Raw genomic sequence first — 25,645 nt, 5'->3', positions numbered from 1 at the left:
AATTGTAAAAAGGGCAAAGCTGCCGTCAATCGGGCCGGGCGTCTCGGCGCAGGGGCAGGGGCAGACCCTTGGTTGTTCCTTTCAAACACGTTTCAAACTTTCGACTAGCTATTTATAATAGTTTTACCATTATAAGAAGGGTGAATCGCTTTCTAGTCACATAATTTATTATACGTAATACAGAAATGCATGTTGCATGTTGAAAAACTGCCCATGCAAAATGTAAAATAAACCAATATGGTGAATTTAGGTATTCTACGAACTTTTCTCACGTGTTCGTAATTATCGACCAAATTAGAGAAAAAAGGCATAACGACATACTAATAAGCCTGCACCTGCAGCACAATGCGTCCCTTTGAGAGCCATAGGTTGCAATAGAGAGTGAGATGCACGAAATGTTTATACTGTCTGTCTCCCTCCCACTAACGCAGTGCACGCGGCTCGGCCGTATCAACGACCTTTACGTACAGACCGTAGTACCGAGTGTGCAGCACAATATTTTCGTTTCACGGCCATTTCGTAACATTTCAATGTTCCCATGTTCATGCTGATTGACGTAATGTAAATAAACTTGAAATGCTTGAACATCTTCGATTGTTCTGTGGGCTAAATGACCGCTTGTATAAGTTATGACAATATAATATTGACATATTTTGTAGAGTTGTATTTCATGCAAATAATTTACGTTAGGAAAATGCAGATATGTATTTATTTAATAGGGTCGTAAATTTATTATAGTTTATATTTTCCGTGGCAATCGCAATATACATTGATATAGATATTCTTATTTCTGATATTCTAAGTTTAGAGATTAGACTGTAATAAATATAAATAATGTAAAATAATTATCTTTAACATTAATGGTTTTTGAAAAATATTATTACACATATTCAAGGTTTTTGTTATGTGTTTCCAAATCAAAACTAATTGATTAAATTATGACCTAATTTAAAAAAAAGAGCTGTTTTCATCTAAATACCTAAGTATTTTGATCGAAGAATCAAAAATCTGATGCGCAATAAATATAGCTATTAATTTAACTTTAATAAAAATAGAATATATATTTAACATAAACATATTACTTGTCTTAAAACATTTTTTCTGGCTAAATCACGCTAGCATCAACATCAAGTTCAAAACCGACACGTGTTTCAAAGAGATCGTGACCCTAACGGTTTCTATGTCTCATCTTATTGTTGTCGGTTCCGTCGATCATGCGTATGCACATGTGTGAGCTACTATCGTTTAGCGAACTAATTACACTGTACCTACTTAAATCAAGCGCCGCAGGTACCGTACGATACGATAACATAAAGCGCAGCAATTTTAGTCTTAATGAGCTAAATAAGCCCAAAGCGATGAAGAATCGGTCATTGCTCAATGTACTTCTTGCATAGCTTATATGGTGCGCTTTAAATACTCGCAATTGTTTTGGCGCTTAGGCTTGCACCTAGAGGAGACGTTATGTAAGGATTATTGTGATTTTTTTCATCAGACCCAATTATCAATGCGAACCATACTAGTTGTTAAACGATTAGAAGCCCATTTGCCTAAAAGCAGTGAAATGTGTGCCTTGGCCCTTCTTTTTTACCACCAGAAACTAAGTAATAAAATAACAAATTTAACTTTTCTTAGGAGTACGCAATGGAGATATATATTAGCGAGCGGGCGTATGTTCATGAGTACTTTTTAATAATTTTTCCGGTCACATAATGTAGGTAGGTACCTAGGTGAGGTTCAACATAATTCTAGAATATTGCCGCCCACATTGCACACCCAATTAACAATGCAAATAACGATGATCTCAACGTAATTGATTATAATTCCGTGTGGTCAGTCCACGTGAGATGATTTTATTTACATCACCTAAGTATAGTATACAGTATACACCTACTTTGACCCTTGTTATATTCTACGCACGTCGTCTATTCATGTATCACAGAAAATAACAAAATACGGCAATATATTAATTATGTTCCTTACTGTTTTTTTTAAATTCACATATCATGAGAATACGAAATCAAGATTGAAGTCCTTGGAAGTAACATCATATGAACATTATACATGTTACATACATATGTATTAATTATGTCTTTGAATAAAAGGCGTGCCAATTAACGTAGAGTTATTTGATGTAAAGGGATCGCGGTTGAGCAACATTTTAAGTCTGTAGGATCAAGGGGAGCATCTGTTGTGCACATGGCCCGCTTCCACCTATATAGCTGTACAAGAGCGCACTTGATGGGATATGGGATAGATATTCGATACGACTCCGAGGTAAAACATGAAGCTGCGGCATCTGCTCAATCCTTATAATTACCCAAAATGCGGTCAAGGAGCTGCTTGATTGAGGTGACTGAACAACTGTCGTGACAGTACGTATACAGTTAGTAAAGCAGGTTAACTGAACAACTACATTGTTTGGAAATTTTATCGTGTAACGAAATATGGCGCAGATTCCGAACATTAGACAGTAAGTTTGACCCGATCCGCCTTATCGTGTTCTCATTAGCATAAATTGTAGATTTCTATACAATAAAGCTATGAGACTGTTCAACTGAAATGTCAATGAGATAAAATGTTGTCCATCGGTATATATAATGAAGAATGTGGATGTGATGGTAGCCGGAATTGTAAACGAATAAAGATGATGTGGATTCGATAGTTCCAATCATGTCGGTTATAAACATGCGAATAGCTAAGTGGGTTGGGCGCATTGTATTTGACTCTATTCACATACGTCACGTCAAAAGCCAGCACTGTTTTAAGGGCACTCACGTGACCTCCGACTTCTCTTTGCTATTGTCATGCTAATGCAGGCCACTGTTACCGATCAACTGTGACACAGACACACTATGTAGTAATAATCAGCCAAGTATTAGTAAGCGCAACAGGGTTTATCTCATGTAGTGAGGGGCAGTAAATACAGAAAAATATGGAGCAGTATGCACTTTTGTTTCAGGAGACTCAGCTTGGCACGATTGTTCCTTGGATAATACTTAAGGAATGAGAAGTACTTATTCAAAAGTTTATATTACGGCACGTTTATATGATTCTAGTTTGAGTGATCTTACGTCTAACGTTCGTTCGTTACGTTCGTATGTCTAACATTCGCTGATTCATTACTGTATTACCATATAAAAAAAAGAAATATGATTGTATAAACTCTTTTTGATTGTAAAAAATCATATCCTAAATCAAGCAACGACATTTAACCGTACAAGGTCTTCAGTTGAATCATATAGGCACCTTTCTACAGGTGGTCTTACAACGTACGTTATCGCCTGTTATTTCAGGTGAGTCAGGCGCGACCACCTCGTGTGTCTGGCTCAGCAAAGTTTATCGTTTACTGCAACCTTAGTCCCGGCTATCTCTGTTTAAGTACAGTAGCTGATGCTTCCTGACTAGATAGGATGCTCCCTTGTAGAGCTTCCTTCCGTACTTAACAATTGATCTCTTCAAGCATAAAGGATAGAACCACTTAAGCGCGTTTAAGTAGTCGTATATCTTTTTATGGTATGGTTAGAATAGATAGAAGTGTAATTAATAATAATGTATTCTACTTTTTATTGATATATTGTAGCGCAAACGGAACTCTACGTTTTTGAAAATGTTATTTCTATTATAAAAATTATGACACCCAATTTTTTTACAAAATTTTATATATTATCTGTATGTTAAGAATGTTAGTTATAGTTTTTTTCGTATTAAGCCCAGGCCCACATACCGAGATTTCTTTAAAAGGGAACCATGTTTCGGTTTATATAACACAATGACAGACTCGCCCACATCCGTTAATTTGGATGCCTACTGTTCAAGATTCCGGGCAGTGAGCACGAGATGATTAACTACATAATATAGTGTATGACATGAGAATCGCTACTCCTGTCAAGGTCGACCCGCAAGTTGCCGGTGACGCAACACTTGCCCGGCGTGTTTTGTATCAAAAGCGATAAATCTTGAACTGAGGTCAAAAATGGTTAACGCGCACGTACGGATAGGATCGATAATGTCCTCCCGAAGATACGTTATTTAATTTATTACCGATCCTACAGTATGACTGCCGACGTATGAAAGTTAATAAAACAATGATTAGAGCTCATTATTGTATAATAGCTACAAGACATAAGTAATAAAATAATTTCAATTTGAGTGACGTTAAATGGAAGATGATGCTTCCTTCATTAACGGTTTATTGGCAATGTGCAAGATACGAAATTTAGGATAGGAAGATATTGAATTCGACTTCTCGTCTAGATACATATCCCAACAAAAACATATGTAAATGTGAAATGAGATCTATATGGGTGCCAAGTTTTGTGCTGTGTAGAAAATCCTGAAATTATGAAAGGATTGCACTTGGCTAGTTTTTACCACAGGTTTTTAGAAAAGTAACATGGACAAATATACGTAAAAACTAGCCAAGACAAATCCTTTAAAATTACAGGATTTTCTACACAGCACAGAACTTGACACCCATATAGATCTAAGAATTGAGATCTTGTCGGCGATCAAAAACGACACATATTTTTACACTACACATACATACATTTTACTATTTTAACATTGTTAAGTAAATATTCTTTATTGTGCATCATAGCACCCATACAGTTAAAAATATACAGAAAATAAAATTCAGGTAAAAGCTAGGTTACAACAGGCGGTCTTATCACTAAGAAGCGATTCCTTCCAAACAGCCCTTGGACATTGGCGTATTGAATTGAGCTTCGAAAAGTGTTCACCTAAAATATCTGGAGAGCAACATAATATAGTGTTTTAAACAAATACTGCGCTGCACCCAAAGCTAACAGGGCTAGATGTGAATGAAGCAATTCGCAGTGACAGTACAGTAGCATATTAGAGTCAGACCAAGCTAAGTTTGCAGCGATTTTGATAGGCCAGGTGGAGCAATTGTAAAGTAAACGGCATAATTTCATAGAAGTTTGACGTTTAAAATAACATTTGCATCGTCTGGGCTATCAAAATCGCTGCCAACTTAGCTTGGTCTGACTTTAGTTGATATTAGAGATCAAGAATGAAATCGTCCCGTCGCCCACACTAGGACCAAAGGTACTAGTGAATGACCAAGATAGACCAAGACCCTTTTGTTATTACACCTATTTGTAACCAATAGGTTTATACTTAGTTAGGCCAACTGATTTCCCCAGACATAAAGCCGATATTGAGTGTTGCTGAATTATTTTGAGCATTCTCCAAGTCCTTCAAGCATCACCATAGCATATAATATAACCTTCCATTCATGGCCAAGTAGGAATGCCACATAATGCCCATGCATTGTGCGGATTTGAAACTTCCCGTATAATTTTTGAATTTTGCTTCTGAAACAAATTGGCTCAGAATGCTTTTTTTTTAAACTAATGTTACGATTTCGAGGCTTAAGGCGGAAGCGGAATGGCATAAAAATTAGAATAAAATACTTTCGCTTTGCTGTGTTGTGAACAAATGAGTAGCTTTCGCTGCGATTCCAGGATTGAGTTTTGTATTTGAAATAAAACAATAAAATGAATCACATGACTTTGTTAATGGACATACTTTGTCAATCAATGTCAAGAAAGAAGTACCCATTAACATAAGATAAAAATAACACGAAGTGTGTGTATGTTTGTAATCGATGGACACAGATCAAACACCGATCCATCAAAAGATTTCTATCCTTTTTCCGCACGTAGCACATGTTGCTTCAGTTATAAGTGTTATAACTGCTCTTAACGGATACAACGAATTATACTCCATCCTTATAATTTATTTTTCCGACCTCTGTTCTTTTTGCTATATAACTGGTTTGCGTTTCCGATATCGATTGCTAGTATGTTCGTTCGCGTTCCAGTTGATTTAATATGCAAATCTTATATCGAATTTCCTATCAAAGTATTTAAAGGCAAACACACGACAAAAATAAAGTGGTAATACATTAATTTTACATTTCTCCAGCCTGCTAGCCTAGTCGCTAGTGACCCTTCCTATGATGCAGGAGGTCCCGGGTTCGATCCCGGTCAGGGTTTTTAATGGTGTTTATTATGACTATATAGGTATGTGCCTGGGTGGTGGATATTACCTATGTATAGTACAAGCTTTGCTTTTATGATGCCAAGTCAATCTGTGTAAGATTGTCCCCCAAATACCTATTTATTCTTTATATTTACTAAACACTCTTGTGGTTTGGTCACTTACAGGCAGCTAGAGCTAAAATTCTAACTCTGACACCTGTTCGCTTTGAATATGTTTTAAGGAACATTTTACGAGTTCGTTGTCTTTGTACTATAAACAAATGAACTATTCTAATTCTAACCCAAAGGCCAGGCTGGATAACCATAAACTTTTTGTTTGCCTAATAGGTCGTTAAGCCTGCGACTAAAACGTTTAGTAGATAGTACCTTCATGCTTATCGTCGCCGAACCTTAGTTGACTACGCTATTTATAAATATGAATACCTTATTTACAAATGTGTTTATAAAGTAAACATGAATGTTATTGCTCGATGATGTAGGCTATTGGGCATTAAGTAATGCCACAGGGCGCTAGAGATCCCCTGGCCCGTCTCCACATGAATTAACCTCAATTGAGAGTGCCGAGGAGGCGCTTCGCTGATTGAAGACAGTCCACTATAACAGCCAGTGAACGACCCTCCCAGTCTTCCTGCCTCTTCAATAAACGAGCGAAATTTACTATGCAACAATGTCCCATTTGTTTGAAGTTTTATTTCAGAAACCGCTATTACAATCAGTTACGTCGGCATCTACACAGTAGATATTTATGTGTGTGGGTTAAAATACCGAGATACGATTCAAAATATCGATAGATAAAAGATTATAGCTAAAGATAACGTAAGTGTCATTTGTAACAAAGACAACACACTTCATAGTAAAGATCGATTGACTCAACTGGACGTTTAAACTTATACGTTTACAAACATCTTAGTTCTAGGGAGTAATGAAGCCATAATGGTACTATGATTTATGTGCCAAGTTACAGTAAATCTTTCTTTATGTACCATCCGGTGTAAGCAAAGAGGTGCTTTGAACCTCGCCCTTACATGAGCTTTCTCAGAACATCTTGTTAACATATTCGTATGTGCATCAACTAAGTTCAAAGATGTCACACAATACATATGTGTGTGCAGTACGCCTGAACGTTTCGTACCTACATTCAATTTATTGTTTTGAAAATACAAAACGCTCAATTGCATTCTGATTCTCGTTGGCATGTTTACGTGCATATCCCTGGTTTTATTTAAGATAAATTATGTACATAAGTATTCGGAAGAGGAGCTTGGAGCAACAATGTTGCGTAAATAGGCCGCGACCCGCAGCCGTCGCGCGGTGACAACTACTGGAGCCCAAGCTATACGCTAACCACAAGACGCATAGGTATATTTTACCTTGCCTTACATACAAGGCAAAGCTATTTATCTACTGAAATTATTATATAGTATTAGGTAATAATCGTAAAAATCGATTGAAAAAAACGTAATTACTTTTAAACGATGCTCGTATCTATTACCAAGCTCTAAACGATGAAAAGAACTAAACCTGAAGGAAAATGCTAATATGGGTAAGTACTTACGTCCTTATTATTTTAAACAACCATACATTAAAAATTAAAGCTTATGTTATCTAATTACCTATGTCTTTTTGATGCGTATAATAACTTGAAAAGAAAAGGCGGAATATGATAATGTCATAAAACACATCAAACGAGGCTGGTATCAAACAGTTTGACCCCAAATAAAACCAGATCCGCCCATAAACAGTTCTCAACTGTTTGATGTTTGCTTTTATCGCCAGTTCGGATTCGTGCAGTACTCGTTGACTATTGGCAAGTTTCACCAGCGCCCCGTTCCCATGAATCCAACCCATTTCAAAGAGTGTCGTCGTTACAACATTAATCGCATGCCAAGCGAATTTTTAATAGTAAACTCAACAAGAGATGTTTTCTCACTGTTCCCAGCTTCCTCAGGGCAATAGCTTTGGTAATCGCGAGTATATTGTCCGGCTCCGAACAGGAAAGACTGCCAATAATAGGCTCAAAGGAACAGTAAAAAAAGGGGACGCGGTTACCTGCTCCCGAAAGCTAACACGCATCGTACTGAAGTTTTAAAGTATGTTACTAAGTTTGCGGTATAGAGCAGAATGCGCAATTTGTGCCTGATGTTTGTTTATGTATTACCTATAATATCACAAACATATTTGTTTGTTATAGTTATTGTTTAATATCATAGACATTGCTCTTAAACCATCACTGTTTTCCACGCCAAAAATAGGACACAAAACATACAATTATTTTTCAATTTTTTCATAGATCCTACAATTGATCAAATACTTTGTACGGCAACAGAAACACCCGGATGTCTTGGTAACAAAACAACAAATTACAAGAGACGTGTTTTGCTCACATATGTAGAGCTTTAAAAAAAACGTTAAAAGCGCATGTTTCTAAAAACCTAAGTACCAAAACTCGCGGCAAGGCATTGAATAACTTCACTTGAACGAATACATCACTTGTTAATATTCAAGAAATAAGTTTTTAAAGTAGTAAAGGGTCACTGAAGTCAGCGAGAGCGCGATGCGAACCGCGATAGAGGCGACGCGCGCACGTCCGTCCTCCGCCAAAGGTGGATGCACACTGGCCTGTGTTGACTAATGTTATATTGCTGCCCTGGTGAGTGACTACATTGAATAAAACGGAGTCACGGAACTGAACCAAGCCCCAAGGAACCCGGATCACCAGTTATTGTACTAGTACATATTCTATTGGTTATTTATGGGGAATAAATATCGGGAGTAAAGTGTAGTGACAAAGATAGCTATGGAAATGAATATGGTTTTTCTTAATACTGATTTTTACATTATGTTATTACCTGCAGTTTTTATTATAGGTCGTGAATATTTTACTACTTTGAGACTTTACATTCGTCTAAGTTACTTTTAGGCCAATCTAATTAGATTATTTTCGGCAGCACGCTGGAAATCGTTCATTTGGTGCGGTGGTGGTCATTAGATGCGAGTAATCCGAGTTTGCGCAATCCAAGGAGGTGTGCATACACTTTTTTCAGTTTTATGCTTGTAGCTCGAAAACGGTAAGTCCGACGGAAAATATCATTCCGTTTAATATTAAAGAGGGAGTTAAATTCTGTGTTGAATGAGCATCTAAAATTTCAAATCAAAAGTTGAAAACCGGGAAAATTTCTCATTTAATCATAAACTTAAACAAAATAGGTTTAAGTTTTATTATATATTAAGAAAGTCTCTAGTGTCTGATCCACCAAACTTTACAGCCCTTGCTGGTAGTGCCATTGTAATTGATGGCGGATTCCTTCTATTTCGAGAGTCTCCCAAGGCTTCTAAAATTTATGCACACCTGGGATTGCGCAAACTCAGATTATACGCATTCTGGAGTTCTGGACCAAATGAAGGTATTAAAACGATTTCCAGCTTAATTAAATTCCTCAAAACACTTGTAAATCTAATTTGATTGGACTATTTGTAATCAGACACTTAAATTCGATTCCCACCGAACGGGCCGAGTCGGAGTGCATTTCACACTTGTACAGCCGCGAGCCGGTCGGCTCCTCGCGGACGCGGACGGCTGCGGTCGCTCGCCATCACTTCTACCATACATAATGTACAGGCACATTGAAAACGCGCTCCGGCGCGGCCCAACTCCAGCCAGCCAGTCGGTGGGAATCATACATTAATATTTCTTTCAGTAATTGTTTATTCTTTAGGATTCAATTCACTGAAAAATTGTCAGATGCACATACTTTATTAAATTTTCAAATACTTACAAACGGTGCCTCGATTGCCTTTTATCTCGGGAACGCGTGAGGATATCGAGTTGAAATGAAATCCATATACATACTCAATAACTCAGTGCTAAAGTCCCTTAAAGCTATGGAAAAATCAAACCTCTAAGTTAAATAAAGCTACGGCCGTTTAAATCGCAAAAAAGTATATTTCGAATTTTCGACACTCTCGAGGGAAATTTATAGGGTACTTCCCTTTGACCTATAACATAACTATGAAATTTGGCAAGTAAGATATACACTACAGATACAGTGGAGCAGCTTAACAAAAAAACGTAGTTTCAGTCCTGATGAAGAAAGAGCGGGCACACTATCGCGGCACTTGTTACGCAAGCACTCGGGATTTATGGGCCACGCTCGAGTTACACTTGATAACGGTCACACAAGACAAGAGCGTTATGTTTGTGGTGTAAACAAAGGATCATATCAATTATACAAGATGTTCAACAGGTCTGGGGATATCCTAGTTGAAATTGGGCATTTTAGAAATTTTTGAACATACACGTGCAACCTGAAAGTGACAACCGTGAACATTCCACCGATGAAGGATGGTGTTAAAAGCTTGAGGAGTTCATTTTGAGCACCTGGCCCGTGGAGCAAATTTACAATAGGGCCAAGAAGGGTCATAGGCCGGGCGGCATCCTGTGCGTCCCCTATATCTAAGTCCTAAAGTAATATATTATGACACTGCCAGGCCCGCTTTTGATGTGTACTAAACCGAAGTTTTGAGAAGGATATTCTTTATATTGTTGTATTGATTGACAAGTTTGACAACCGACGAGTATGAAGGAAGCACTAATCGATAAAATATAGAGAGGTTGTATTTTCCTAGGATAGGAGAAGCCTGGGCACAAAGATATGTCTCAGCAGTTAAACATCTGGATATTGGATAGAACTAAATATACTAATGACTAAAAAATAAACTATCAATAAATAAAACTAAACCTAAACTAACCTATAAAAACTAGACTATACTAATACATAAGATTCGTCTAAGCCAACTCTGAACCGCCAGTGAAGGAACAAAGTGAAGTAATTAATGTCATATTTTCATAGAAAATTTACGGGTATGGTGGCCATACCACACTCTACTGTGTCTGCGAAGTCTGTGGAGTGCAGAGTTAGCTAGTTCGACCCTAACTAAATGTAAATTTTACATTAAGTATTTTAGATTCGAACTCACCCGTAGCATAACTAAAGCACAGACGCTTTCCATATATATTTTCTTACATTGACCCGCCTGTTGCTATCTTTAATGCACGAGTATAATTATATTGCTGTCAACCTCGCACAGTGACAACCGGCATCATGGGCGCGACATCAAGATAGCAACGGGTCAATGTACGAAAATTTATATGGAAAGCGTCTCTGCTTTAGCTACAATGTGAATAAGGCCGAAACAAAATTAAAATACATTATATGCTATGTAGTTCCTACTTCTTCTTAGAGCTTTTCCGATGTAATAGGAGTCCGGAGCAATCTAGTTCTATTAATTGACACAAGGCAAAAGTTTCTAACAAAAGAGAAGCCAGCAAGCAGCAAAAGTTCATGTTTAGATCGGTTTCCTCACAGTAATTTTCGTTGTAGGTAAATACATTCCTAGAAACTTATTGAAATTAAAGCGGGAACGAACCCATGATCTCCGATTTGAAAGCCACACGCTCTTAGTTAATATTAGAATAAATATTTTCACAAATATATTTTAGTACTTCGCAACAAGTAAGAAACCGCTGGATACGATTAGGCATTGGCAATGCATTTACACCGAGCGCCCCTTGTTGCTAATCTTGGCGGACCGCCAAGCACGCTTCTGTGAGGTGGTTGAAGCACACAACAATGCTTAGGTACACTTTGTTGGTGGTTGACCAATAACAAACTCAATGCACGTAGCTATAAAAATAATATCTGTATGAAAATGATGACATGAACTTTTGGATATTTAATACCTAAGACTGTGTGTGTCAGTGAAATACAAATATCAGTACATAAACAGCCAAAGTCACGATACGCGGCGGAACAGGAGTGATACAAATAAACTGTTAGTGCAGCATATTCCTGAGCGCAATATGTTGTAGATAGGTATTTTGCTGTTCTAAAGGAGTTGGCGGTCATAAACAAAAAATAAACAACATGTTTTGGTTCATTCACTCGACACCCACACGGTACACGTACGTCTATCACCTATAATGTGCGATAAGTATTTGATGTGATATATCGTAAATCAAAATCAACTTAATCAAGGTTATTAATATACTAAGGAACGGTAACTACCTATGTTATATGAATCAGCACAAATCAACTAACCTTAATAGTGTAACAATAAGCTAAGATGGGGCAGGAGCGATCGATGCATCAAATTAAATCGCCATTGAAACCAATTGGTGGCTCGTTTGTAACCACCGAACGTTTGTTACGACGCATTTGATGCTAATGTTCTGTCGGAGAGAAACGCAAAAACTCGTATCGACAGCCAACGCTCCGAGCTATTTAACCGCAGCAATTAATACTAACAGTAATTACTATCGGTTCCTTTTACCGCCTCGGACATAACGGAAATACTGATTCACCTTATCGATAAAATGAAATTACGGTTTTCATATAAAGCACGTAGCTCGAGCGACGATTTCATGACGTGGAAAAGCTTTGGTAATCGAAAGTTGCATCGTACAATGATAGCATCGAAACAACAGTGCTTTGTTAACGACTACAAATGTTGAAAACTATATAGGTACAAAGCCGAAGGCAAGAACGATGAATGTGCGTGCTCTCCGTTGAATTATTTATGCCGCGATGCTTTACCGACCAGTAAATTAGGAGAACAAAAACAACTATCCGGCAAGCTTTCATTGAAAAGTCCACTTTTTCTTAGTCCGGGCGAATTTAATGAGTAAGACATTAAAACATGTTGCAGTATACCGTTAATTCCCGAAACTCTAACCTCAAGGTGCTCTTGCATGGAAGATTTAAAACAATATATTATTGTTTAGCAAGGATAACACTAGATACCACCATGATGTTAATATTATCAGTTTTACTGAATGTTTTACTATTCATATTGCAGTAAAAGCACCATTAGATTCTACCTTTCCGTTGTGATCAAGTTAATGTTTACTTATATTAACTTCAAAGTAAATATGGCGCTACTTTACCGCACTAGTGTGATAATTAGCACATTAAGTATCTATGTCGAAAATTTAATGTAAAATTTAATTCGAAACAGTTATAATTGTACAACCACGTGAATGCACTTGCTTGTGTGTTAGTTGCTATATATCATACCTTACGTAGATTAATTGTCGTAGCGTTATAAATCAAAGTAGGAATTATCATCATCAATTAGAAAAATTAGCATTTAATGAGTCTTACTAGGCCAACGGTCACTATTTCACTACTCCATCGTACAGTGTACCGAGACGCAGCCTAGTTCTAAAAGTAAACGTTACATAATGTCGATAGCGAATGCTGGCTCCTTTATAAATTATATAAAGCCGGTTTCTGGTTAACATGTGAGGGCAATATCAACGTAGTAATTACGAGTAACGTGTGGCGTCACTTGACATTTACATTTGATTCAACATTCAACGACTACCATCTGGTCCTGTCCTACTCATCGGCGCTTGTAAGTTAGCGAATACTGTAAATTACAGATAAAACGCGGAGGACACATCAAACAGCTTTTAAACATATCAACACCTGGAGGCTAATACAAATACTATCTTAATCTGTAATTGACAGGGCTCGAACTATTAGTGGGTATGACATAAAAATGACGTCGATCTGTACACACGATGATATGGTAATAAGTTTTACAGTTCATATGGTGCTACTTTACCGCACTAGTGTGGTAATTAGCACATGACTGTATAGATGAATTACCCATTTTTTTTTCCCCAATCGTTATATTCCTATTTGCCTTTTTCCCCATATTGTTTAATTTCCAGACGTCATTATCACCAGCATATCATTTCTCACACTTTTTTATTTCCTATCATATTTTTCGCTGTAGGCAATGTTTTACCAATCCGTATCGTTCACATACATTCAAATTACCTGTACAATAAATACCCCATGGTCTTTTTTCGTCACGGGTTTCAATTTCTGCACATAACTTTCCCAAACCTTATTTATTCTAGATATGAAAACTTAACTTAACTTTAACCGTCTTTTGTAAAAAATATGTAATATTTAAGAAGTGGGCTGTATAGATCGTGCCATTCACGAACACGCGTACCAAGACTAGTAATGTTTTTTTTATACTACGTCGGTGGCAAACAAGCATACGGCCCGCCTGATGGTAAGCAGTCTCCGTGCCTATGTACGCCTACAATTTTTTTTTTGGGTAAGTACCTCCTACAATAACCATGTCTGCAATAACTATTTTTTAATAAAGTGAATATTTTCGGAAATAATCTCTCCGAAAGAAAAAATGTGTCGCCCCATTGTCCCTGTATCTATTATTGAACGATGCGTCCAAAAAATATGAAAAATATCGTGAAATTGGGCTCAATAAATACAGGTCCAGCCGTGTTTGAGTTATTCGAAAAGGCTTCCCTTCATAATAAAAAGACGTACAAAGCGCTGCAAAGCTACTGCCTTATGTTTGTAATTTACATGATACTTACCAATAGCCCCCGTTTAGCCTGAGCACTGAGCATAGCCCGACATGCTCTTGGCTGATTTTTACTATATTGCAATGTGTTGAAAAACTAGTTTTAAACGAATAGCTAAATTACCTCCTACGTGAAGTAAGGATTGCTGTACTTGAGATTTTTTGTACGTGAAAAATATATACATATGTAGTTTCAATTGTAAGGCTAGAAAACAAGTATGTCTATTAAGCTTATTATTGCGCTTAGAACTATACAAATACCTAACGCTTAGAACTGCATATGTCATGATAATAATGAGGCTTATCGGTTCTAAGAAGTAATCATTTCAGTCAACTGGCAAAACAATTATACTAAGATAATCTTCGAGGAAAGCTGATGTCGCATAGTATGTATCTTAATACCCATTGCTAAAGAGTTACTTTTTACTATTATTAGATTACCTTAATAGAATTTGGTCCAATGGTTTATTTTTCAATATTTTCTTGTGTATATTTTTTTTGAGTTTCGGACACAAACAAGGTGCACGCGAGTAAACGGAAAAAAAATTAACAACGTATTCCTGAGGTCATAAGAAGGAAAAAAACGTTATACAAATTTAAGTCAATTCCGCCAAAAAAATATGTTCTTGTGTTTTTGTTTTGTATGTTTTTAAACATAATAAGTACATGTTCTTGAAAAAAATATGGATTGATATAAATTGGTAAATTTTTTCGTAAAAACTAGTTTATTCAAAGGGTTCCTTGTAACGTTGATATCTGTCAATAAGGCAGTCTAGACTAGGTCACAGAGTGGCGATACAGCCATCAAAAAGGCGTTATGCAATGAAACACAATAAAAAACATTTTTTTTAAAATTGGTATTAACTCTGAAATTAGGCGAGTTAAAAATAGTTTATATGACATTTTTGTTTCTAAATTTTCCGTTTCCTCGCGGGCACCGTGTATGTTCTAAATAACGTTTTCACGAATCTATCGCATAAAACAACCGTATGAACCTATCGAAATCAACTGATTAATTATGTGATATTGCATATTGGCATTAGCTACAGAATATATGTGACGTACTTAAAATAGCGAGAAACTACCACTATCGTTCATGGAAAATAATTGACCGTTGCATTGAACGACATATCTATAAAGTAACCATTTTCAATAGCCTGTCCAAAGTCCAAACCTAGCCCACGAGCGGTTTTGCTTTCTCGATGAAAAATGTCAGTCAATATCACATACATATCTGTTTCCGGATGCAGGATGTCTGCAGCGGTCGCTGTGTGAAAACGTTTCAAAGCTCGCATAGACTAACTGCAGAAGACTCCGCGTTGCGTTATAAAGCATTTACAAAGGTCTAATATTTGTAAATTACGCTACAGAAAACTGCTAAAATTAGACTAGACCATTTTAAACTACAAGAACCCCTTTGATTTTTAGTGACACCCGATTCTTGAAATTCCACCACATCCATTCCATACTTGAATTAACACCTACGCGACATCGACCAACGTGTAAGAAGACACCCAATACTCAAATACAAAATAAAAGAATAATCCTTCCTTTTGGCATGGACGGCGTCAGTCGGATAATAAGTACGAGAGCGCTCTTGCACGGTGACTTTAAGTAATGCTATAAGAAGCATCTAGTAGGCAAGCGATCCTTGTCCGCTTCACAATGTGACAGTGGCAGTTGGCGACTGGCACACATAGTCGCCACCCGATATGGTATCGGTCGCAGTACCGCCGGCAAATTGCAGTCCAAGGTGCTGCAGCGCTATACTAGAATTGTGGCCGTGCCGACTCGGGTCACACGACCGCTTTGTTTCATTCATTTGACGATAAACCTACGTCTAGTAATGGATATGGACTTCGTTTTAGCGACATGGCTAATTCGCGTTTAATTTTAAGTGCACTTAAGAGGGAAGAATAGCTTTTTGAATCTAGCGAAATAACGGTAATTTTTCTATGAAATTCCATTTCGGGAGAAAACAGTTTCCACTAACTAAATCTTAACAAATCACTTTGATTTGGATGTCGATCGCTTCAGCATAATATCTCTCGGCATTGTGCATCACGCGCACGCATCGTCATTAATCTCTTTAAATATGAGTAAGTATATACATATACCGCTTCTGGTCACACATTGACATTATTAAATATACTGACAAGTTAGCTTATATCACGGCTTCCTTGTCAATGTCACCCAGTAACACAGTGAAAGCTAAGGAACGAATTCAAACCGACCTACCAGTCAACCGCAATACCTGACACCGCCTAAGTACGAGTACTACCTAATACTAATAAATAATATTAGGTTACATTGTGATACAACAAAACATATTAGTCAACTAAGCGGTAGGCATCTCGTGCTTGGTAAACCTTACAAGGTGACAGAGCAAGAGATTAAATTCTGTCCACACTGAAGTGATCGGGTTTCAACTGACTTTTCTAGTTAATCGGACGTCGTAAGATATTAGCTTCTTTGCAGGACGAGACTAACATTAATACTCTCATACGTATGTTTAAACATAGTCCATAACTTAAATGAAATGCTTTTGTGACAGGTTTAAAAGAAATAATTGTCTAGTAATTTGTTTTCAATGGTTAGAGCAATTATGAGACCGGTCCCGAAATAAGGAGGCAATATTAGTAGGTACTTACGTTTGTTGTGAGCTGAGTAGTCAATGTGTGGACTTTTTCTTTGGCATCGGCGAGCTCTCTCCTCAGCTTCCGTACCTGTCAATGATATATCATTTTTAGTTGCAGTACCTAGTAATATGTATGATAGAAGAAATCTAATACGTCGGGACTTAAAAATGGGGAATGATTTAAAAAATAACGGAATAACGGCTGCGATTATTTCGATTCTATAAATAATTCATATTTTTAAGTTCTTGCGCTATCATCTGTGCGCTCCAAGTATACTCAACTATATTCAGCTCAGTGTTGGTCGAACGTTAATTAGAATTGACCATTTACCATTAAAATTGAACCGTAAACTGTAACCGTCCGTTACGGTTCACGGTTCAATTTGTAATGGTAAATGGTCAATTCTAATTAACGTTCGACCAACACTGATTCAGCTAACAGAAATCAGCTGTACATATAGATTAACAAAAGGTAGTATTGAACCTAAGGTTTACATAGGTTTCAATATAGGTAAAGTCGGTCACAAAATAGACACAACAATCGCTTCTGTCCCTTAAAGGAGGTTATCTTTTATAGCTAAGAGTTTCTATTGTAGCTCGCCGCTTAGAACTCATAAACGTCCCATCTAACACAAAATATACCTGCTGGAACTGTAATTTTAAATTGAGTTTTGGCGAGCAATAATAAGAAAGCGCCTTCAATGGACACTGAGATGAATAGACACGTAAAGTAACAAATTGAATAAGATACAGTTTTTTTAAATCAAGCTAATTAGAAGCTAAGGGTCTGTTTCACGATGTCAAAGTATTGGAAATCTAATTAATAAATAAATTAACTGCCAGATAAAACTTAGCACTTTATCTACCAGTTAAGCTTATTTGAAGATTGTAAAACGCCAAATATGAGTTTATTCGTCAGCGGATCCCTTTGTTTGACATAATTATTGAAAGTCATAATGTAATGATAGTCATATTACCATTAGTCACAACTCTGAAACCGTTAACTTTTTAGAAATTTCCTTAGGTTATCCTATAGATAGGTTAGGTTAAGTTTGTTTTATGGCAATCCTGAAAAGTTACGCGTTTCTAAGAAAATCCAATGACTAACGAAAATGCGGCCAAACAATACATTATGACTTAAAACTTTACGGGAAACAATAGAGACCCATTCGTCAGATATGTGGCAAGTAGCTTAATCAGGACTTGGACATTGTGAAACAGGCCCTAAATGTCGGTTATTATCGACCTATACTATGTTACATTGTATTTCTATAAGTACCAACTACATGTCGAAACAACCAGACATATTGTTAGACACGTCTCTTTTCCGTAAAGGAAGGAAGGAGAACATCGTAAGGCTAAACAGATGAATACATTTACCAAGATATTCAAGTGTGATTGAAGACCCCACACCGCATTAGGTACCGTACTGAGACGCATGAAACGAAGATAATCTAGTACTATGGAGATGTAAAAAAGTACGTATATAGAGTCAGCCCAAGATAAATTGACAGCGATTTTGGCAGCGCAGAGAGTGCAAGTGTCATTTTAAACGTCAAACTTCTATGAAATTATATTTACTTAACACTTGCACAGTATGGGTTATCAAAATCGCTGCCAACTTATCTTGGTCTGACTCTATTTGAGTATCAATGCAGAATGGGTATGTCAGTATTATGGCAGTGGGGCGACACTCCTCCTTTCGGCTTTTCCCGACTTCGTTCGGCTCAGCATTGCTCCGATTTATTAGGGTTGGCACAACTTGACGTCCCTATACGTGCACGACCACAGATAAGATAATGACTTGAATTTTGACATCGCTAAATGGCCGAAAGGGATAGTGCTATACATTAGAAAGGGACAGCTTAATTCGTCCCTGAATCGCTGTCAAACTTCGGTTTTGTAGGAAGTGTCATTTCTGTACGGTAGTACTATTATTTATTCTGTGATTATGGCGCGTTCTATACCTCGTGTGAAATAAAGATAGAGTGTCGTGTGCGCCAGCTCTTACTAAAGCATATCTTTTCCGTTTATTCACCGGTACTTAGATCTCAGATCTGTGACGGTGACTGACGCGTAACGGATTTCAACCGCGTGATCCTTTTACGTTCGCACTGAACGTTGAATTATTTTAACTTATCACACCCGTTTTGGTAGTAAGTATGTGAAGAGAAATATTTACACATGAGAACGGCCCTTGGAACATTTAGATGAAGACGAATAAGTTTTTTTTGCGTCATACCTACTTTTAATTGGGCTATTACCATACTGGATGCGATTCGCACGTCTACCGAGGTGCGAGCGGGATGTGGCTATAATACGCGGATAGCGTTGTCTCGCTCAAACAAACAAACAGAAACGCGTGAATCGCATCCAGTGTGATAACCGCGTTAGAGTGAATTGCTTATTTATTCCATATCTAACCTGACTTTAAAGGGTCAATATTTTATAATAAAAAACCGGTCAAGTGCCTTCCTATGGTATCAAAAATAGCCGTAGAAGTAAAGAGGTGGCATTTCATCTCTTTAATAAGATTGAGAATTTTAGGGAAAAAAAAAACATATCAAAACTCTTTTTTTTTTACTTTCGAAGCAAGAAGCAATTTTCAAAAGTACTCCCTTACCTATAGAATGAATAATGACGTTGATGTGTAATGATTTTTTTTCTCTTTTAGTTACGTACATGTATGCGTCATCACTATCTCTGATCTAGATAGCGGCTTACAAAACACACCCGGTTCCAAATGGCTGTGATATACGGACAGACGGACTGACGGTCAGAAAACGTTGTTCCCCATTTTATATTTTTCTATGCAGTTACCATTGGGTTATTTCTGCGGTCGCATTAATTTCTTTTCTTTTTGGTTACTCGATGTACTTTTTTCCATGCAACATCGATATATATATATATATATATATATATATATATATACGCGTTTTCCATGCAATTTCAACTAGCACTAGTGCGGCCCACATTCGTGCTCGGTGCACGTCTGTGACGTGGATTGCTTCACGTCTTATAACAAAATCTAGTTAAACAGATATAAAATGAGCAATTTATCATAATAAACTGAACACAAAGAAGTGTAAATAATAATAAATATATGACCTCAAAGATTCCAAATTTCAGTTTTTTTTTAACTTTATATTGAAAAAATGGTACCATGCATTTCCGACATTTTCGTGACGTCATAATCACGTATTAAAAGTAAGGTTGTAGGCCTTTATTGTATTTTTTCTGACTTGTATTTGTTTAAGCACTTTAAACTTATTTCTTTAATGAAGATAACAATAATCTTATTATTGTTAATACAAATTCTTTAAAATAATGTTAGTACTTAAAAGTTAAATTCGATTTTACACTTAAAATTATTTCATTTCATTAATTACAGGACAACACACATGATCAGCAATCATCTTTAGGATTGTGTTTGGGCTGTCCCTTGTTCTGCTCAACAGAAACGCTGCTTTTTTGCGCAATATTGCTACAAATAAAATGGGGCCCATATACATTTGATCCTCAATACAACCCTGATCGACCGATACCATTAATAAAAACTTGTAATCTAGCCTATTCCTGTACTTACGTCGTGCGCCTGCCTTTCCTCGGAGCCCGCGCCGGCGGCCAGTGACGACGCAGTCGAAACCAGCGAGGCGGTCGATCCGTGAACTGTTGGAAAACTATTCGGTAAGTTGGAGAACAAGAAACATTCATTAATCTTATATTACAGTGAGTCAGTTGTCAGTTAAAAAAAGCTTGTATGGTACTTATTTGCCTCGTGTGTTCATAGTTTTGAGACGAAAGAAAAACGAAAACTGAAATATATTACCCATCGAAATGCGTCATATTATATTATTAGTTTTAATCACCAACCATAAGTAACAAAAAAAAGTGTATTTCTAGGCTTTTGATACAAGAGTGTTTTATAACAGGTTTTCGTTCGATCGTCTGGTAGTAGGGTATTTGACTACTAGTCAAATCAGTTTCTTTTTTCTAACTCTCAAAACGATTTGCGATTTGGAATTTATATGAAACACTAGCAAATAACGTCACGGTCAAATTACCTTCTCTTTATAGTTCTATAAGAATTAAAGAATAGAAATGGTGTCTAAAAATAACTGCCGTCTAACGTTTCTCTATTTATATTTTGGTGCTTTCTTTCGTGCAGGGTGTTTGATAATTATTTTTTACTGTAAAACACTCTATGGGCACGAGACATTTTTTTACAGAAATATTTTTGTTCCTTATATAATTATTTGATATTTCATCTATTACAGTTTTCTTCTACTTCCGATATTTTCCCGCCAGTAAACATAACTTTTTCATCGTGACATTTAAAGGGTTCCTTAAATGCCACGGTTATTAAACGGCTATAATGAATATAATGATAATATATTATAATGAAAAACACAGAAGTCCATTTTAAATAAACTCAATTTATTATATGTGATTAGTTAAATATCTAAACGTATAGGTACATTTCAGTAATTGAATTATTTGATTTGTCTCAAAACTTATGATCACACTAGGTACGACAAGTGAAAAACATATATGTAAAAAAAAAACAATTAGTTTATCATTTGCTGGATCATAACACCCATCTAAGAACCATCGCTAGTATGTCACAAATCCTACGGTGAAATTGCGTCTGAATCGGCCCTTTTATTTTAGGGATACATGCTAAAAACAATGCTAATTGATTAATGGCATACAAATTTTCATACCTATATACAAGTAACCGTCTAAAATATTTTTTGATTTACATTATTGCCGACTGTACTTTCTCTCCTTTACATGTTTATCAAGTATTTCTCGGAATCTTTTAGTGAGCCTAAACTAAACTCAACGTATTTATGTTTTTCCACCGAAGAGTTCCTTTAGCTATCTTTCAACTGCATTAACAGATCAGCTTCATATTAGCATATTATTATTGCATTGTTATCGGATATACGGGAGTATGTCAAATGTCTGCTCAAACACACACAAGATTTAGATAAAGCAAATAATATACAAAAATCCCCGGTGAAGCTAAATAATATCATACGCCTCTCAGTTTCGACATGACTTTTGAAGTAACATAATCAAATAGTAGTAGTTAGAGTGAATGCCTTATCATTATCAGTAACGAACGTATATTTTCTCATAATATTATCCCTTCGGCCGCGTACGAAACCGGAGGTTCGTAACGTAACCAATTGCGGCAGAAGAAATTACTTACTTTCTACGATACTAGTTGCAACGAAAGATTTTTTTTTACTTAAGCGAAACCGCGTAATTCTTTCGTAACTGGTTTCGAGCGACAACTTTTAAAATTGTTTATGTACTATGCATTAATGGTACATACAATCATAAAAACCAAGCTTAAATACCTATATATCTAAATTAATAAATAACTACACTAAATATAATACTTCATTCGAATGGAGCACCGCGGTTGTACCGGTTCACACCGGGTACAAAGCAAATGTGCCTATCGCATTTGCCGCGTTACGTTACCACGTTAGATGGCGTTGGCCAACCTTTGCACCAGGTACAGTCAGAATCAAATAGATAGCGACAGCCAAATATACCGCAACACGTCCTTATTCCTATAGCCACAAAGGTGTGTTGCGTTCACTAGATCCATTTTGGATCTATAGAGAATGAAGGTATATTTGGCTACCTTGGTTGTCACTATATTTAATTGACGCTACCTGTACGAACCTATTGTAATTTATAACATCATAATGCTGATAAAGTATAATATCAGTTTCACATATTCATATTAAGGATGTTAACGCCAAAGTCGGTATTACTTGCCGTCACTGTAATAAATATGAAAACCGGTCAAGTGCGTGTTAGGCCACGCATAATGGAGGGATCCATAACTTCACCTGATATTTAAAAAGCCACACAATGAGAAGGGCGTATCACATTTCTTGGAGTGAACATTTTCAAAGTACATACATAATCGAAATAATAGTTTGTGTGACTACTACATAATTAAATGCATTAAAATACCAATGTGGGTTTAAGAAATGAACGAAATAAATATCATAAAAGAATCACTCGAGTGTTTTAATGCTTAGTTGTATACAGATACATACACTGCTTCATTTGAACTAACAAAATATGGATTGTGTCGTCCGAAATAAATGATTTTTATTTTTATTTTTATTTTTATTTTTATTTTTATTTTTATTTTTATTTTTTTTATTTTATACACACGCATTAAGCTCTTTCTTAAAAGTTTTTTTTTTATTCAGAGACAAACTAGAGTCGGCTCAAATTGCCTTGCCATATCGTTCGATATCAAGTAACATGCGAGATTTATCAAAAGTGTATTCAATTGACACTTCATTTCGAGTAAAACATCATCTCAACTGACTTTACAAGTACAATTTGTGGTTTTTAACCGCATCATAGAGGCTTTACGAAATGGGTGTAGATAAAACTTTAAAAACCTTAACCTTGTTATAAAAGACTTATCGAATAATGTGCCCCCCTAAAAATATATATTTAATAATTTGGACTTCTAAAATTAGCGGCTCTTAAAACTCTCGGAATTTAATTAAAATACAGCTAATAGTTTTCGAGTAAAATAGCTGTAGCCTACGGACAGACACAGACGGACAGACAGACAGACAAGACAAAACTATACGATTTGTTTTTGCCATTTTGGCAACGGAACCTATAAAAATGCATATTGAAAAATCTCTGCGTTCACTAATTATATTACTAATAGGTATTCAATTGCCAATAATTGATGCTCATTGTGCAATGAATATATTTTTAACAAGTAAATTAGAAAGTTAAATTAGTACTTCAAAATTAAAAACGCTCAATGAAAACTAAATATTATTATGATTTTCATATTCCAATAAAAGAATACTCCACTCGACTTAGTGCCTATGTCGATTTTCATTTTGTTTTTCTATATTTTTGTTCGTTACCTACTTACAATATAGTTCGTGTCATCCACGTAGACGCGCAGATTTGTCAAATCTAACCTTTAATAACATGACGTTACGAGTCGAGGCAGTCTTCGTGAATGACATGATCTTATAGACGGTAAAATCGGGCATACTGAAAATCTATGATATATTTTTATTGCTCTGTAGATAGTTGCTAAAAATACTTGTAAACATCCATAAGCAAACACCATGATATAGCTCTGGTCGCACAAAGCAAATGTTTTTCTTCTGGAGAAGAAACCCTTACAGCCGTTCTGAACAGGCTGGCAGAATATTTTAAGTTTTGGCGACTAATTCCTAGCGCAAGCAAGACGGAGGTAACATGTTTCCATCTGAGCAACCAAATGGCTAACCTACGGTTTATTTCAACGGCGAAAAGCTACGGTATAACCAATGCCCTAAATACCTTGGAGTCACCCTTGATAGGTCACTTACGTACAAGGAGCATCTCACCAAACTCTCACTTAAGCTAGCTTCGCGAAATAACATTCTGCATAGATTGTGTGGAGCATCATGGGGAGCATCCGTCGAATGCCTGCGCACCACTGGCATTGCCCTAGTGTATTCTGCCGCTGAATACTGCGCTCCTGTATGGTTAGAAAGTACACACGTAGCTAAGGTGGATACAAAACTAAATGACACGATGCGATGTATCTCAGGAACCATTAAGTCCACACCCACAGCTTGGCTGCCAACTCTGTGCAATATAGCTCCGCCACACCTGCGTAGGAAGCATGCGCTATTGAGAGAAGCTGATAAAATTAGGTCAAATAGCTCTTTACCTATCCATCGAGAGTTCTGCTGCCCACCACATCAGCGCTTGAAGTCCCGACGCCCTCCATATGCTCAAAATGTGCAAGGCTTTAATGTGTCTGAAGCCTGGGAAAATGAGTAGAGCGCTGCAAATGTAGACTCGAGAGTTGTTAACCCAGCACGTCGTCTTGCCGGATTTGATCTTCTTAGACAGCAATGGTGCCATTTGAACAGACTGAGAACGGGACACGGTCGAAGCAACTACTTTTTGCACAGGTGGGGATGGCAGGACTCAGCATTGTCTGAATGTGGTGAAGAGGCCCAAACCATGGAACACATTATCCAGCGCTGTCCTCTGCTATCATACTCTGGACCACCGGAAGACCTACTATAACTCACAACCCATGCAGCTGCATGGCTGAACACACTGAATGTTGACATCTACTTGTGCAATACGCCTAAATAAAGCAAACACTATTTAGGTCATGTATTTACATTCTAAATTATTAATACACCAGTTTTCGAGTAAAACGGATTTGACGTACGGCCGGACCAACGGACATGTCAAAAGACCCTCACCTAAGGGTTTTATTTTTATTTTTAAAGAAACAATACAATTATCTTAGCCAACTAGCTGTTGAATAGTTTTAGCTCGCCTCCTCTACAGTTTTAATAAGCTTCGGCCTTATTGTGTTATGATATTGATTTACTGTAATTCACGCATTAATTTTAATCAAGCATTCAACCAATAAATCTAATCGACAACTTATAAAGGTGAAATGAGGCTACTGATGGTAATATGTGAGTATTTCAGAATTAAATTGGTAAGTATGTACTCTGAGTACGAGTTATAAAAATCACTTTATAAT

At 36.7% G+C, this 25,645-nt stretch overlaps 1 protein-coding gene across 6 annotated transcripts in view; it reads right to left on the bottom strand.

Annotated features, from left to right (window-relative positions):
• Window positions 1-25,645, bottom strand: part of LOC133522649 (protein sickie) — a 268,242-nt gene that overhangs the window by 30,118 nt on the left and 212,479 nt on the right. For all 6 annotated transcript variants that reach the window (XM_061858067.1, XM_061858046.1, XM_061858037.1 and 3 more), the window contains 2 exons: window positions 20,657-20,739; window positions 17,084-17,158 (listed from right to left, as the gene is read on the bottom strand). In XM_061858067.1, coding sequence (XP_061714051.1) covers window positions 17,084-17,158; window positions 20,657-20,739 — 158 coding nt within the window. The remainder of the gene's footprint in view (window positions 1-17,083; window positions 17,159-20,656; window positions 20,740-25,645) is intronic.

The sequence above is a fragment of the Cydia pomonella genome, chromosome 1 (genome assembly GCF_033807575.1).
Source record: "Cydia pomonella isolate Wapato2018A chromosome 1, ilCydPomo1, whole genome shotgun sequence".
Classification (NCBI taxonomy): Eukaryota; Metazoa; Arthropoda; class Insecta; order Lepidoptera; family Tortricidae; genus Cydia; species Cydia pomonella.
This window is presented reverse-complemented; position numbering and strand designations above follow the sequence as displayed.